At 34.9% G+C, this 17,187-nt stretch overlaps 1 protein-coding gene across 9 annotated transcripts in view; it reads left to right on the top strand.

The window, feature by feature from the left end:
* Positions 1-17,187, top strand: part of UBR3 (ubiquitin protein ligase E3 component n-recognin 3) — a 103,029-nt gene that overhangs the window by 64,648 nt on the left and 21,194 nt on the right. For all 9 annotated transcript variants that reach the window (XM_084523320.1, XM_084523319.1, XM_084523322.1 and 6 more), the window contains 2 exons: positions 3,551-3,636; positions 13,916-14,021. In XM_084523320.1, coding sequence (XP_084379446.1) covers positions 3,551-3,636; positions 13,916-14,021 — 192 coding nt within the window. The remainder of the gene's footprint in view (positions 1-3,550; positions 3,637-13,915; positions 14,022-17,187) is intronic.

Below are 17,187 nucleotides of genomic sequence, written 5' to 3'. Positions count from 1 at the left end.
ATAGTTCTTTTTGAGGTGATGGTATTTTGGTGTTCCTTACCAATCAATTCACCTTTGAGTGCTTGTAATTTCATGTATTCTGAAACATTCCATTGTCTTTGGTCAGACCATCTGCAGCTGTTAATCAATTTTTTCCTGGTATTTAATATGGCATTGGTAGTGGTCAAAGTCAGCAGTGCATGCTTAAATAAGCATTTGAATGTAATCTAATGATATTTTTATTGACCTCCATGTATTTGCAAGTGAATTAATTTAAAACACTGTATATCTTTTTATATTATAAATTGTGTTCCATTTTCAATCAGAAGCTGGCATCTTGTGCAGTCTTCCCAAAGATGCTATTTCAGAGTCCAGCTTTGAAGTAGATTTCTGCTCGTTGAACTGGGTGTGCTACTGGTTAAACAAGATGGAGGCAGTTGCAGCTGCTTATCCTTTCTGCTTCAGGAAAACAGGACCTTGCTGCCCTTTCTTCGGTTTTGCTACCCTGGACGGATGTCCTTGGTAACAGAGGAAAGAAATTACAAGGGACTTCTCCACTAGTTAGTGGGAGAGCTAGCCTCTGTCTGCTTTCATAGCAAAAGAGGCATTCAGTGTTTTGGCATTCTGATCTGCGTGCACAGCTGGAGCAGCAGCTCCTTAGCTACCTGCTCCTTTCCCTAGCATCAGACCTTGTTAAAGGTCTTGCTACCATTCTCCTACATATCCTTCCTTGTCTTTGCTGACATTTTTGGTATTAGTATAGTGTCATTCACAAATCTTCTGTGCCTTGCTTTAATTCTAATAGTTTCTTAGTAATTCATAACTTTGACTGTCATTTGTGGTAGCTTGGAGGATGTTTCTGTATTGCATAGCAATATATCTCTTGTTTTGTTGGCTGTGTAATCTATGTCTTTGTTTTTTGGAGTCAGCTCTGTATAAACTGATAAAAGAACCATGTGTTCTTTTTCCTCCAGTCTGTCTCAATATGTGTTTTTTCACATATAAGTTGTCTTTGTCAGGTGAAGTGAATAAGATGGTAGTGTTTAACATGATTCTTCTGTCCTGTCAGAATGAGGAGGTCTGTCCAAATACATTCTCCTTCTGCAGATGGCTTTGCTTTTTTACCTTCTCATACTCTGTCCTGGTAAGAGTTCTAAGGAACTGGCAGTATCCATGCACCCTGGTATGCTCATGAAAGCCCACAAAAAGGCATGAGGTCCAGCAGTTTTTAATCAGGATTCAGTACAACTGAACAAAATCCATCTTCTCATTTTTTTTCTGTGGGTGTAGAAGATAAAGCCAGTGTTCTACAAAATTCGTTGCTCCAATGAATGGCACAAAGGTTTTGAGATAACGGAAAAAGTCACTTATATAGATTTTCTTTCTCCATCTCTTTTCTTCATGTTGAGGGAGCTGAGATAGAACAGTGGAACACAGAGTGGTCTCTGCAAGTGTACTTTGCTATCAGATGCCCCGAGTTTTTCTCCATTGAGAGAACAGACAGTGAGAGCTCTGCTTTCCTTCAGCAGAGGGTAGGCGGAACTCAAGGGTTTTTATCAGATCCCAAAGCAGAAGGGAACTTGAATAGGGAGGAGAAATGCAAGTCCTTCTGAAAAACAATTAGAGCTATACCTGGTGTGGAACAACTTTATAAGGACAAGCGTTCCAGTGTCACAGACGATACTTTCCCTTCTGTGTGCTATTCCACCAAGGCTTAGGTGTGTTTCAAAGGAGCTGTCTTAAAGGAAAAAGATAATATTTAGCTTTTCAAAAAAGCTGAACTAATAAGCTGCTGACTTTGAGAAGCTTGGGGCAATGAAGAAGTGTGGGAAAGGGAGAATTAGTATACTATTTGAGAGAGAATGTTTCTAGAAATCTTTCTCTATACATTAACTACAGTGCATCAAGAAGAGTTTTGTTTTTCTTTTTTCAGGATCCTGACTTTTGTTTTGTAAAATTGTGCATATGTCTTGGTAAAAGGGAAATTGAACATTCTGGATCTAGAATTGCTCTTAGATTTAAATCAGAAGCACTACCTGAATGTCTTAATTCTCTTGGCTTTAATAGGAGGCTGCCATTAATTTTGTTCTCCAAAGTAGTTATCAGAAGGTCTGTAGAAATAAAATATACTGGTTTCATTTATATTCCCATGATGAACTAGCGCATGCTGATCTACAGTTGCTATTTTGTCCACTAATATGAAATCCCTATCCCTGCTTCTTTGCTGGTAGATTTTTAGAAGTTCAGTGAGCACTGCAAATCGCCTGAAGAGTGGAAAATTCCCCTGTCACACAGATGCCCTTATCAGCAGCAACCAGATGGAGCTCTGAGCAGGCACATTATCAATGTTAAATTGCTTTTTTTTTGAGCAGAGACGATTAAAGCATTCCTTCAGAAATGGGTGGTATAAGCTGAAAACTTAAGGACAGTAATATTCTGAAATGTTACTATTTTAGAAGCATATGAACGTATCTTGACAAACAATGCACATCAAAAACATTATTCTTTCAAACTGATGGAGCTGAAATTTTAAAGAAATATTCTATTTTGAATAAAATAGTCATCCTGTAGTTTCTTCTTACTTACATAAATTACTGAAATATGTTAAATGCATAAAACTCTAGAATAGATTTCAATATGTATTCAGTCATGTTATATTAAATTTGTATGATTTTAGTTGAAGGACTAAGTATGTTTGGACTGAGCTTTGCAGTTTATATTAAACTAACAAAATGATGTTTCAGAATAATACAATTATTCCTTTATTTTAATTAAAGGAATGTATGTTGATTTGTTAAAACAGCCTCTCAGAGAGCATAAAGTAAGTTGTTTGCTCCAGGTCTTGGGGGTAAAAGATAACACAGTACTGCAACATCCAATTCCAAAATCAAACAAAACTATCGAATATGGCCTAAGCAATTGGCACCTAAGTATCAGATTACAATAACACTAAGAAGGCAATCATCTGTGTGGTGTGTAGAGATTTAGTGACACAACTCTTGTTTCATGAGCTGCACTGAATACTAGTGTTTCATTCAGAATTAACCTCTCAGGCTTTTCTTGACTAACTTATCAATAAAGGTCATTGCTTCCATTATAACAAACTAGTTTCATACTTAATTACTTGATGGCATATCCATTGTACTATCTATTTGTTTAAAGAAAACAAAAGCACTGCCATTGAAGAGAACTCATTTTAGACTTATCTGATTGATTGAAATTTAGCCAAGCTGTACATTGTCGTCTTAGATTTGCACATAAATTCCCTTATTATCAAGGAGTTGTGTGCATACAGAAAAATGCTGCTGAATTAACCTTTATTTATTCTTCAGTCACAACTGTAGTCGCTCTCTTAATATAGTACTTACTAATCAAACACTTTTAAATCACATGTGTTAGTATCTTGGAAATGTTTGCTTTGTCCTTGGTCATATTTTGGCAGTACCTAACGCTAAAGATTAGTTTACAGCTTTCTTTCATTTAGTGTACACTGGGAGTTTATGGTGAATGTCATGTCTGCAGAAGCTTGAACAATGCTTTTCCATTCAAAACCATCATGTTTTTCATGCAGAACAAACTTGGAACTTGAGCTCGTCCATCGAGGAGGCAACTTATGTTCAGGAGGTGCAAGCACAGCTGGAAAAAGATCATGTTTAAGTAAGTTTTATTTTATGTAGTACGATATAAAGTATTAACAGACTGAATAAAGATATCTATTTTTAACATTTTCTAAACATCATTTTTTCTTTTAAGAACCTTTCTTCTGCTCTGCTATAATGGATCTTGTTTTTTGTTACAATTTGAGAAATCTGAAGTCTGATTTCCATTAGTTATTCATTAGAGCAATGCATATATTGTGAGTATAATATATTTAGAAAGCAATTGTCGTAGTGTCCATGTAATGTTTTCAATACTTGCATCTTTTTGTGAGTACATCTATTAAGAATTGTAAGGGTAAAATGGAATTTGTGGACATACAGAAAGGCTTTGTTCACCTTGGCTGTTGCTATTAATAGTAAAGGAATTCTGTTTCTCTGAGTACTCTTGTAGCTCACAGTAGCAGCAGATTTGTAAGTGTGGGACCAACTCATGTCCACTATCTCTAATTTTCTTAGCTCTTTAACTGCAAAATTCAGACTTGTTTTGGTAGAAACTCAAATCCTCGTTGTTCTTAAAGATTGAATACATGTCAAATAAAGTATTTATAGTTGACAGATGTGCTTTTTTTTCTTAACATAAAATCTTTTACTGCGATGTAGATTGTTAGAAATGGACACTTTCTTTTGTCAAGAAAATTTGGAAAGCCTGCCAGGATACTACTACTAATAACGCTTGTTTGAACTGAGCTTATGCTGCTGCAGCAGTAGTAGATTCAGTACTAAAAATGTCAGAAAACTTGGGCCCATCTTTGCCTTTTTTCTACATTATCCATGGACAATGCTTTTCTCATCATTTGAGATGATGAGCCATGGAATAATCCCATCACGTGCTATGTTGCCCATGTCTGTTCTATGGTAAGAGCCTTCTGTTACTGCCAGGAAAGGTAAGTTCATTGTATTTCATTCAAGTGCTGTGATTGATTTCTGAAAAATTGTTATAAATCCTACTGCGCATTGTGTCCCTTCCACCATTGTTACACACCCTCTCCCAGACAAGTAAATTACCTAAATAACTCATGTGTTTAATGCATTCCTAGATCATTGTTGCAAATTCGAAGCATATAACAAAATCATGGCTGTACTAATAATTTCTACTTGCAATACGATTTACTTTGAGTTGTATGCTTACAATTAAGGTGGACATTTTCTTTCTGAATTTCAGCCACTTACTGCATGCATTACCTATTTCACAGGCATTTTATTTGAAAGACTATGATGAACAGTTTAGGGCAGAGAAGTCAGCTTGAAATATTTTAAAGGCTTTCCAATTTGAAGTGAAAAAACAGAATGGTATCGAACATGACAGTATACCCCTGTTTTCACATAGCCATACCAGATTTTAGTAGCCATGCAAGTTCTGTATGTCTTGATATTTCGAAGTTTAGAACTGTGTTTGTAACCTCTAAGGTCATACTTCTGTCTTCTAGTATTTCAAAGACAGGAGTTTACAGTTTCTCCGTGTAATTTTTTGTTAATGATAGAAGTGGAATAAAATATATTCCTTACAGCTTAAAACACTGAAATGTTTGGTGCCATACCAGTACGAAATTTGTTGCATGTGCCTATTTAAAAGCTTAATATATACATAAATAGATAGGATAAAATAATGGGTTTATTTTTGTGGCTGTTTGTTTTGTTTGTTTTTGTTTTCCCTGAAATCACCAACTAATGTCATCATTGTTGGAAGAACATGACTTGGCAGAGAATGTTGAACCACCAGAGAGCTAGTCAGTTTCCTCAGCGTTTCTCTGTAGCTCCATTGTTTCTAATTTGAACTATAACAATTGACACCAACAAAGGAAATACCACGAAGTTTAATAAATAAATTCCACCAAGCCGAGGGCACGATAGCTGGCTGTATTTTTTTGTGTGTAAAACATTATTTAATCCTTATACTCACCACACCATCCCTTCAACATCATATTGCATAAAGTAGGACTCTGAAATACTTAAGATCTGATTTAGAAAGAACCATACCTTTAGCTGATAGCCAGTGAAAAGATAAGTCAAGATTCTTGATATATATCCCTCAAGTCTTGAGATGCATGTAGGACTTATCATTAGAGAAACTCTTTTTTTTTTTGAGAATTACCAAATTGGAAATGATACATAGAGAATATATCTTCACTGGAGAATTGCATTATGGTGGATTGTAACTTTGACAAGATAAGAAAACTTAAGTCCTGTTTAAATTCATGTATCATACTTACTTAATTTCCAGCACTTCTACCGTTTTGCCAATGACTCTGTATGTATCTTTGGAAATAAACCACCGTGTCTGTTTATCAGAATAAATCACTTTCTACAAGTTTCGTTTGTTCCAGTAAAAGATAGGTGTTCCTCACATTTGAAAAATATGGAAATAGTCTTCTTAATGAAGCTTTACTTAAAGTTCTATAAACTATTGGTTTGGTATTGTCACAAAATTTAAAATATTTATGAAATACTTACATCTTCAGTGATATAGGGAAGAATGTGTGGAAATTTTATATAGTATACCTCTTACTTCTGCAAACCAAAAGGGCTTGATCAAAATCACAGTTACCTGCTAGCTTATTTTAAATTTCTTAAGCTGGTTTTTAATACCAGTGGTTGTGATAATGCAAGGAATCTTTTGATACCAGCAATACCATTTTTATAACACCATTAGTTGCCAATGTAAAGAGTGAAGTAACAAAGGAAAGAAGAATTAGTTTTAAATCCTCATCTTCAGAATTTGTACACAGACAGAAGAACTTTTTTTTTCCCCATGATCTGATTCAAGTATTTGAATCATTTCATACAACTTGAATAATCTTTTTTTAAATGTGATAACATTCCTTGATCGTTTCTACTTACACTTTCTGTTTTGTTTACTATAATATTTTTTCTTCCTTTCTTAAATTATTGTGTACTTCTGTTTGCTGATTGTGCTATTCATGGGAATAGTGCTTTTTCATCTATCAGTTACATTATTTAAAGGGTACATTATTTAAAGAGTTCTAGTGCATATCCTCTGATGAAGAGGTAGGGACAGCATTTAAAAATAAGGCACTTGATTTTTGCACACTTGTTAATAGAGTGATATATTTTCATATTTAGATCTAAATCAGATCTGTTGGTGTTCTTATCTGTCTTACACTCAGGAAAACTGAAGGCAGCCTTTGAAGTGTCCGGGTGAAAGACACTATGTAAATGAATGTGACATTGTTTTAAACAATGTGGAGACATAAATATCATCTATTAATTGTTCAAGTGTTCACATGCTGTTTATGTACTGTGTTAGTATTTTTTTTAATTGTTATGTAGCAAGCTAGTCGTATTTTATCTCCCAATAAAATGGGCTCATTTTTAATGTGAGGTAATGGGGTCCTGGAACAGAGCTGTACTGTGTTTCCATTTAGTGCTAGTAATTTAGTTTTGGACAGTAATCCAAATATGACTAATGGCAGGAGAATTACTTTTCCAGATATAGAGCAGGGTTTATTTCAATAAGGCTGTTACATAATTATGATTTTCCTTCATTGCCTCTTTAATTTATTTGCATTTATAAGAAAAAAAAAATAGTTCTTGAGACAGATGGATTGTATAATATATTTTACTCTCTTTCCATAGTCATTTTTTTTTTCCAATCAATATTGCTGTTTTTTCTAGTTTTCACTTAAAATGTAATATTTTAACTTTTCACTTAAACTGTAACTTCAACTTCTTCGCCTTGTGCAGTGAGGAAGGAATGGTTTAAAAATTTCACACCCTCTCTCAAGGTGTGTACTGTTTTCTTAGTCTCATTTGTATGCATTGACATGGCTTTTGTTTTTATTTGTAAACATAACTCATTTCACATATAGCAAAAGTAACCCCAAATATAACCCATTTTTGTTTTTCTTATGAGATAATGACATGTCTTGTGATTAAGCACACTGCACTGTATTAGTCTTGTAAGAACTGTGAAGTTCAGTGATCAGATATAGTAGAAAACAGAGTATGTTGTCCCAGGTGAGCTGTTACAGTGGCAAGCGTCAGCGAAGGCAGTGGGAACAAATAGGTCAAGAGCTGTTTTAGTAAATTGAACCATGAGGGCAGCTGCTCTTGGGAAGTAAAATTAAGAATGATTAATGTAGCTGTTAGTGTCAGTGATAGAGTCTGTGTGACAGGAATGCTGAAGAAAATTTGGCTGTAAAATTGCCATTTTAAGGTTTAAAGGTGTGTGTGTGTGTGTGCACTACACAATATGCAACCATAAAGGCAGTCTTATTTATATATTTATAAAATATGGAATAATTGTTCAGGTCTTACCTCTTTGTTTTAAAAAGTTTAAGATATGATGATTTGTTTTCTGTTTTTGTTACTCTGTATCTATAGAGCAGCTTCAAAACGCAATATTACGGCTGAACAATTGGTACTTACCATTTATGCCTGTTTCTGTTTAATTTGTATGTAAATATTTTTCATTGTGATTGCTCTAGTAACCTTGCAATAGTGAGTGAACAGTTCCATGGTATTTAAAGGTTGTCCATAATGATTATATAAATTCTATAATGAATTTATAATCTAGTCCTTTTAACTTCTAGTTCTCTTTTTGTGGATGCTTTTTTTTTTTTTTAATCTGTTTTTTTTTTTTCTCTTTGTCATGAGGATAGTTGGTTTGTTTCTTCTTCAGGAAGGATTAAATACCCCATCACCATGTCCTCTCGCTCCAGCTTCCCTGTGTGGAGCACCTTATCTTCACACTCACTATAGCTAGCAGAGTCTGTGTATCAAGTGCATTAACTGGAAAAGATATTTGTTTACAAGTGGACATTATAAAGTATTTGAGACTCATGTAACCCGGCCTAGTGTCCAGCACTGTCATACCTTCAGTGGTGGTTCTAACCATTGAGAAGCCATATTGTTCCACTGATTTTTCTTTTCCTTCTTCTGTTCATTTTAAGCTTCTATTTTGCATTTGTAGATGGTTTAGTGTTGTAGTCTGTCTAGATGATGTTAGTACCAGTTTAATCATCACTCTGTTTTTGTGAGCACAGAACATTTTCTTGGCTTGAAGCATTTCCTAAGCTCTTCGTGCTGTTTTTTTTTTTTTTTTTTGCGTGTTTTTTTTTTTTTTTTGTACATATCTGCTCCCTTGGTATCAAGTTTTTCAGCCACCTTGGTTGTTGAAACAGAGGCAGACGTTACAGTATGGCCAGCACACACATATGGCTCATTCCTGAAGGAGGAAAAACCAGATGCTTTTATGAATTGCTGAGTGCAACAATCTCCTTCCTGTAATCCGCTAACGTGGATGTGATTACAAAGATTCCTACCTAGATCTGTGCGGCCGCTGAAAGAAAAAAGAATAAAATTAGTTTTCAGGAATGCTTTTTCTCTTGGTATAGTGCATTTCTGTGGGTGTTATTTCTGTGGGTGTTTGTTGGTGGTGGTAGTTTATTTCTCTGTGAGGATTTTTGTTTATTCATTTGCTTTTAAGTTAGGAGCTGACAATTTGCTGATCTTCAGTGGCATCCATTTGTGCTAACTTTGAAAAAGCAGTTTTTCTCATGAACAGATGATCCCAACTATTCCTAAAAAGTTTGGTATGTCATCATACATGGTATGTATGTCATCATACATGGTATGAGAGGTAAAAATAGATACCATTTGTAGAGGAAAAAATAATCCATTGCTGAAGTTTATTTCATACACTGGCAAGTTTAATGTAGAAAATAGTTGTTTCATCAGCAATTAAGACTTCAGATATTTGTACAGACTATTCACATGCATTAATAGGCTTTTCCTGACTTTCACATTTCTTTTTTTTTACTGATTTCAATCTCCTGGGTCAGTGATGAATAGGAAGATGCTGTCAGCAAGTCTTTGCAACTGCTGTTGATAAGTAAACTATGTAAAAGCTCTTTAAGGAGGAAAAAATTTTCAGTTTCCTTATTAAAAATCAATTCCCATCTGCTTCTGTCAAGTGTTTTTTGTTGTAATCTACACTTCTGGATAGATACAGCAGGCTTATGGGTGAAGAAGAGCATGAGGTCTTGAAAGAGTCTGGTAAGATCTTCACACAGCAGTTGAGACAAGGATGTTTTGCATTCCACTTGTGATTAACTGCTGACTTACTGCTTTGTAATCCTATGACATTCTAAATATGAATACTAATTTCTAGAATTAGAAAAGATTGGATCAAAGTAGGAAAGTGGAGATTTTCATGACATCAGTATGTTATTACATCCTTCTAAAACATGAGACTGGAGAATAAACGTCATCTAAACTTTTGCAAGCAAAATCAAGCCAGCCAATTCCTTATTTTTCTTTGTTCTTTGTCATAATTATTGCAGCACACTGTTGTACATTGTAGAAGTGGCATTAGTAACAGGTACCAATCCTGTGACTTAAATCTCACTAATTTGGGATTTGACTTAACGGTCAAGAGACAGTTTAAAAAAAAAAAAAAAAAAAAAAGGAAAAAGAAGGCAGCAAGAAACATGTAGAAATTTGAGATCACTTTGGCAAAGACAATACCAAGATATTACTAGTGAGACCAAAACTTACAGCTGCATATAACTTCCTGAATTACTCATTTTGTCAGTTCAGCACAGCATTTTTATAAATGCTCTCATTCAGTTATCAAATCCGTATACGGTCATCTCTCAGAGTTTAGTTTTCTTTTGTGCTGTGCAGGATTGACACGAAAAGAGCTGTGAAATCACCTTCTCTTTATAGACTCCTGCATTATTCACCCAAGGATAGCAGAAGGTTTTTAAGAGCTTTGTTAACATCTGTAAAATCAATGTGCCTTAATACTGAAAATACTGAACAATGCAACTACAGGTGCTAGTGCAGGCAGTGGGGTTATGTAGACAAAATACCAACCAACTTTGGATTTCTTATGAGAGTGGAAGCAGTAGAATGTTTCCTCTAATAGCTTTAATCCCAATGCAAAGACAGAGCAGCTCAAAGCGTAAGGCACTTTTTAAAGTACTCGTTCTGATATAGTTCTTTGCTCCTCTCAACAGTGATAGCTGGGAAGTGGAGTTGGTATAGGAAGAGCTGAAAAAAAATGTACCACGAGCAGAAGTGTATGGAACAACAGATTTATTTTTCTATTTATAGAAAAGGAATTAAGAAAGGCTAATATAAATCAAAGCTAAAGCTACTGTCTAAATGCTAATCTCTATGATTCTATTAAGCATTTTACTGAAGCTTGGCAAGTATTGTGTGAAAACAAGGACCATCTAAGTAAGTTAGGAGAATGGAGACTGCTGCTTCAATGTAGGTAATATTTGAGTCACATGAACATGTTTGAAAGCCAGTAATAATCCAGGTCATTTATATAGCTTGTCCCAAATACCATGCAAGCATTAGAAGAGATGGATTATAATAAAATTATTTTTGCTATTAGCTTCTCACGATCTTCTGCGAATAAATCTGTAACTCTCATTTTGCTGTGTTTTTGTAACTACCAATCTGTAATTTGGATGCTGCAGTGCTTTTTAAAATTAATCATCTTTTACCAAAATTTGATAAGAGTATTCTTGTGAAGACTGAGGCTGTTCCTGTCTTTCCCACTTAAGAAGGTCCTTGACGTGAAGATGCTGTGAACGTGGAGGAGTTAGGGACGCCGAGGGGGTTATGGCCTTTCTTCTTGGTCTTCAGAAGACTGGGCAGGGTTGTTGTGTGGGGGCCATTGCCATGTTAATGTTTTGCTTTAATTTGCTTAAAAAAGGAAAGAAATAAAGTGTATTTTAAACCTTTTAAATAGCATAACCCCAAAAGAGAGGATGCTCTATTATTTTGCTTCCATTTTGGAATGATGTCTTCACGTGAATACACAGGCAGAGAACCTCTGCTGTTTATTTGCCCCATGGCAGATTTCTGCCAGTCTCACAATCATAAGAATGCTAGAAGTAAAAAACCCAAGCACTTTGTGCATAAAGTTGCCAGTTCTAAATTCTCAGTGCTCCAGTGATTTTCTTTACTTTCCTCAAAAACTCCATAGTAGCAGTAAATTTGTGGTACAGCTGTGGAGTTTACATCTCAGTTTAAAAGAAAGGAAGATGTTTGTGACAAAATGCATTTAAGTACTTATCATGGAAGTAAACTAGCATGAACTTAACACACACTATAAATTCTCTGTGTATTCTCACTGGACATGTCCTTGTGCCATTACTGTAATGTAAAATAGAAAATTGTTTGTGAAGAAATAGACCTGTTTCTGACAATATTTAGTCTTGCTTCGATAGTCTTTTTTCTGAGAACAGACAAATCAGAACTTACTTTTACTATCTCTGAAAGCGACACCATCATGTGACTTTTGTTGTGGTGTTCCCATTAGGGGGCAATGTTATTCCTTTGTTACCCAGGGTTTAGAAACAAGCGTGGCTGTGCTACATTGACTTAGAGAATATCTTAATATTTATAAGTCAAGACATAAAATATATTTTGAAAAAGGTCAACATAATTTACTACATACTATCTAGCTTTACATTTATGTTCTATATGTGTCTTGTAAAACAGTGACAGCTGCCTTCATCACCCACAAAAATACCATTTTACAAGACTGCTAACCTGAATTCTTCTGTTCAGGTTCAGTTATGTTAGAATGTGTTTTGACTCCACAAATGTTGCATACTTGGAGATTATAAATAGATTCTCTAGTGCTAGGATTTGATACTTGCCTTCTTCATTTTATATTAATAAAGTCTCAGGAAAATAGCTATCAAAAGAACAGAGGGTTAATTAATTATGTGAAGCTTTTTTTTTTTTTTTTGCATAGTTGCCTATTTCTGTTTGAAGCTAGGAGCAGTTCAGCTGACATTCTATTTAGTAGCGGAGAGGCAAGAGGGAAGGAGTGGATGCTTGCATGGCTCTCATTCTAAACAAAAATAAATGAAGCAGTATGGTTTTATGAAACATTGGTATATTTTCAGGCTTTTGAAGTTTGTCAGCAAAGCAGTGTTTTGCTAGAATCTCTTGCCAGGAGAAAAGATGACTTATTTTGTCCTCATTGACTGTTTTTATTCAGAAAGCAGGTGACAGCAATCAATTCCAGTGCCATCTACATCTCCAATTATTATACAAACCCCAGGAGCTAATTACAGCCCTCAGGCTCTGATAGTCAGCTGACTTCATCATGCGACTTTTTTGGCCACTGCGTACTTCTGAGTAATTGTCTATTTATGGAAAATAAATTAATAGCTGCTATTTCTACTTAAAAGAGAGGACCTGTGAGTGAATGTGTAGGTTGAGCAAGTGGGTTGTAGAGATGGGAGAGAGATTAAGAGTAGGAGGTGAAGGGATCAATTGAAAGAATAAGAGTCTTAAAGAAAGAAAGGGAAAAGGGGGGAAAAGGGGGGGGCAGGAAGCAAGATATTAAGGAAAGAAGTTAACATAAAAGGGGAGGAGGGGGAAAAGAAAGCAGTCTCCCAGAAAAGTGAACAGGTGAAGCAAAAAGCAAGACATACTGTGATACGAGTTTAAAAAAATAAAATAAAATAAAATAAAATAAAAGAGCAAAGCTATGGGAAATAATATCTTGAAATATGACTTCAATATAAATCTAAAGATTTATTTTGCCCAGACTTTAACTGTATAATAAACACAGAAAAACAAAGAATTGATGTCTGACATTCTTATTGTGCATACCTCTCTGAAAATGCTGTCTACGTAGATTGTGCCTGCATCTTGGCGTGTTTAAGGGAGAAAGGATTGGATCTTATCTGTACTTGTGTTGATCGCAGGAGAAATGAGAATTTTCATTTTCACTTTCTCTTCATAGAGAAATGAAAGCTGTGCATTTTAATATAGGAAATAATGGACGATGTGTTACTGCAATAATGTGTATGAATTATAAACTAAGCTTTTTTCGTTCGAAAGGGTCTAGAAATGTTTTACCAATATTTTTTCAGTCATTGTACAGATGTTTTAAAATTGATTATTAACAGCAAACTTTGTCTGGAAGTTGTATAGACAAATCTCTGCCATTATGAAGACCACTACTGCTTAAGCGTTGTTATGGTGTGGTCAGAAGATCTGCTTGTTTCTCTTCTGAAAGTTATCTACAAAACAACCTAATGAAGACATAAAACCTTTTAAGAATGAAGGGCTGGAGCGTTCCTGCTACAGGGCAGCACTTTCAGAAACCTTAGGTTAATTTCAGGTATACTGAAGGCAGAAATTCTATATGAGTAAGGAATAAAAGCTTTGTGTTAGAAATATATCAGGCTCCTTTTAAAACATAAACGCTGGCAGCTTAATGTAAAATACTTTATATATTGTATATAATAATCAGCAATTTCTTTTCTAATTTTCAGATCAGCTCTTCCATGTGTTGGCCATGCACATGCGCCTCTACAGTATTGACTCTGCATACAATCCCTGGAGGAAACTAACCCAGCCAATGCAGGACAAAAATCCAGAGCAAGTATTTTAAGTTACCAAATAACAGGTTTACCTTGTTAACAAAACATCCTTACAGAGAGATTTTGAGTAGTGTTCTGTCTTAAATTCAATAATTTGTGAGGTATGCTTATAAACTTAGCATCTAAAAATTGTGTATATGTATTTGTAAAAATCTTAAATTTTCTTTTACCTGAAATTGGTCACACTGCAGTTTGGAGTTAAAGCTTAAATATACCACTCCGAAGCTTAGGCATGTGCCAATTTCATGGTATTGGGTAAGTAGATTGTTGCAGTAATTTGTATGGATGCTAGACAAAATTTAAATCAAGAGTCAATTCTTAAAGCTGTTACAGAAATAACATCAGTAGGCTTGAATACTTATGAGAAGTAATTCAAGTCCAAGCTAAGAGTTTCATCACACTTCTTGTTTTAAACAAGTTATTTACCTGAGTCTGCTTTTTTAACATTAACCTTGCATACACGGCTGTACAAGGATTAACAGTATAATACATGGAGTTAGGTATTTGTGTTATACAAGAACTTGTCTCCATACTTGACTTAAAACTCTTCACTTATCGGATTCTACCTTGACAGGGAGCAGAAAAGTCATGTATTACTACTATTTTTCTTGCCTAAAACCAGATTAATATTTTTAGAACTCCTGCTTTAGCAGGTAGTTAACATCAGAAGAGGAAAACAGTGCCAATGTGTATTTTTATTTTATTTTACTTTTCCTTCTGGCACATTGAGCAACTTCTTCAGAGCTAAGGTCTTCGTTTTGTGTTTTGAAATAAAATTGAAAGGAATGTATTTTTAGTTTCTGTCCAGTTACGTATTTGTCATTGTGTTTCATAAGCACTGTGAGATTTCAAAAATTAATCTAAAATAGTGATGCTGCAATCCTAATCTGCAATTTAGGAAAAAAATATCAAAATGTTTGTGTTTTCTTTTAGTTTGAGACTTTACTGTTTGTCTTCCTGGACCCCAGCTTTTGTTTTGCTATCAGTGTTAGATTGTTGCAGTAATTAGATTAGGTTAACAGATTAAATCTATAATCTCTTGACAAAACATTAAGAATTTTGTAACTGGAAAACCTACTTTATTCAGCATGCATTCAAGCCTCTTTGCAAGTTTTTGATGTGGTTCTGGTCTGCCCTGACCTAGACTGAGCAATGGTTAATAAATTTGGAGTATGGTTGATTGAGTTATGACTAAGAATCGTGTTGTTAAGTTGTTGTTGGTTGTGGGACTGATCTGTGCACTTCTCATGTTGGTATTTGAGGAGCTTGCTGGCTTTGAAAGCAGCTATTAACAGAGGGGCTGCACATCTTCCAAAACACAGCAACTTTCTTCACTAACAGAGACTTGATGGAATTCACACATTGTTTTATGAAGGTTAGATTGTTGCAAGCTGAATTTAGAGTAGTCTGTGTTTTGAATCACTTAGAAGTGATTGGTACCATAGAAAATAATGGCATGATAAATAGAGGTGTTGCATGTTGGAAATGCATTTGAGTAATTCACTTGTTTTCTGTGCTGTTTTTTCAGAAGATGTCTTGATAGACTTGTAGATGATGGTTTGGCACTATCAAGTCTTAAATGGTTTAGGAAGCCATAGCTGGGAGATCATCTGTTTTGCCATGAAATAGTTACTGTTCAGATATACGGATGCAATCAAACTGGAATTTTGCTGTTCACCTCCTGAAATGTTTTACCTTCCTTAGCATGCAGGCCCCAGAATGCTTGCTGAGGAGGGATATTCATGTGTAATTGGAAACATGTTTTCAATATATAGATTAAAGCATAAGATGGATATCTGCAATTATATTGTAGAATTTTGAAGCAGTGGTTGCACTTGAAGATGGCATTCATACGTTTGGCGTGAATGATCTAATCACACTCTTCTTAGTGTCACAGAGTCTTTTGAGAGATCCAGAATAGTGTATTTTTTCCAGATACAGGAAAGAGTATATGGAGCAAGTAGAAAGTGATACACTGCTGTACACTGAAGAAGATAGAGGGTGGTGGAAAAAAAAGTACCACTGGAGATTTAAAATATGGACAGCACTGTGCCATTTTGAGGCTAACCAAGGAATATAAATCCTCAGCCTGACCAGTACATAAAACTAAGTGTAGACCTGTAGAAAAAATCTCAATGAGAGGAAAAGATTTTTATGATCTGACTATATTATTGCCATTGATTCCAAACGATATGTCAGGAAAGTCACAGAAGCAACATAAATTTAAACCAAACTCATTAATTTACTCACCTCACATAAAACCCTATATTATAAAGGAGCAGCTTATGCATCAACCAAGATTTTCAACTTTTTTTAATAATAAAAGAACCTTCTAATATGCAATGTTTTTCTCTAATTTTCACTTAAAATTAATCTCAGTTGAAAGTAATTTTGCAAAGACGTTAGTTCCATCCTTATTTATTTAGGAAGATAACTTTCAAAATAATAATAAAAAAAAAAATCTGTGGAATAATAGTGCTCTTACATTATATTTTTACCCTTATTTAATTTTAGTTACTTTATTTTAAATACATAAATGTTTACAAACCTACCCAGATATAGAGCTCACATTTTTAGCTTGGTTTTCTACAACCCAGGTATCATTATTCATATATGTATGCCTTAGATTTCATGTGTCTGGGAGAACTGATCAAAGTAATTTGTAAAGACACACAGAATTGCTGTGCTGTACCTCCCAAAGTGTCGTCATTCACAACCCTACTTTGATGACTCTGTAGTTGAAAATGGCAGCTGAGAAGAAAGATAGGAAGGAGGGAGCTCGTGCACTAACACCAAGGTAAAGTAGAGATTAGGACATCTCTGGACAAGAAGGTACTATATGAAAAAAAGCTTAAATATTGTTGTTTGAAGGAAGAAAAGGAAAAAAAAAAAAAGTGAAACCTAAATCTGAGGAACTGTGAAACTCTTGAGAAGGTGCTTGTTGGATGTTTCACACATTTGTGGTTCATTCAGTCCAGTGTAATATATACTTGATCTCGCTGTGCTTCAGCAAATTGTTGTATTACAGACATATCTGGTTTCAGTGGTGATCGAATAAACAATTATTGTGGTGTAAGTGTGGAATAATAGCTTCTGGCAGGGGACAGAGAAGGAGAAGCTGGAGGCAATAATTACTAGACCCAGATGTGAATTTAATGGACTAA

This window comes from Aythya ferina, assembly GCF_964211825.1.
Source record: "Aythya ferina genome assembly, chromosome: 6".
In the NCBI taxonomy this organism is placed as follows: Eukaryota; Metazoa; Chordata; class Aves; order Anseriformes; family Anatidae; genus Aythya; species Aythya ferina.
This window is presented reverse-complemented; position numbering and strand designations above follow the sequence as displayed.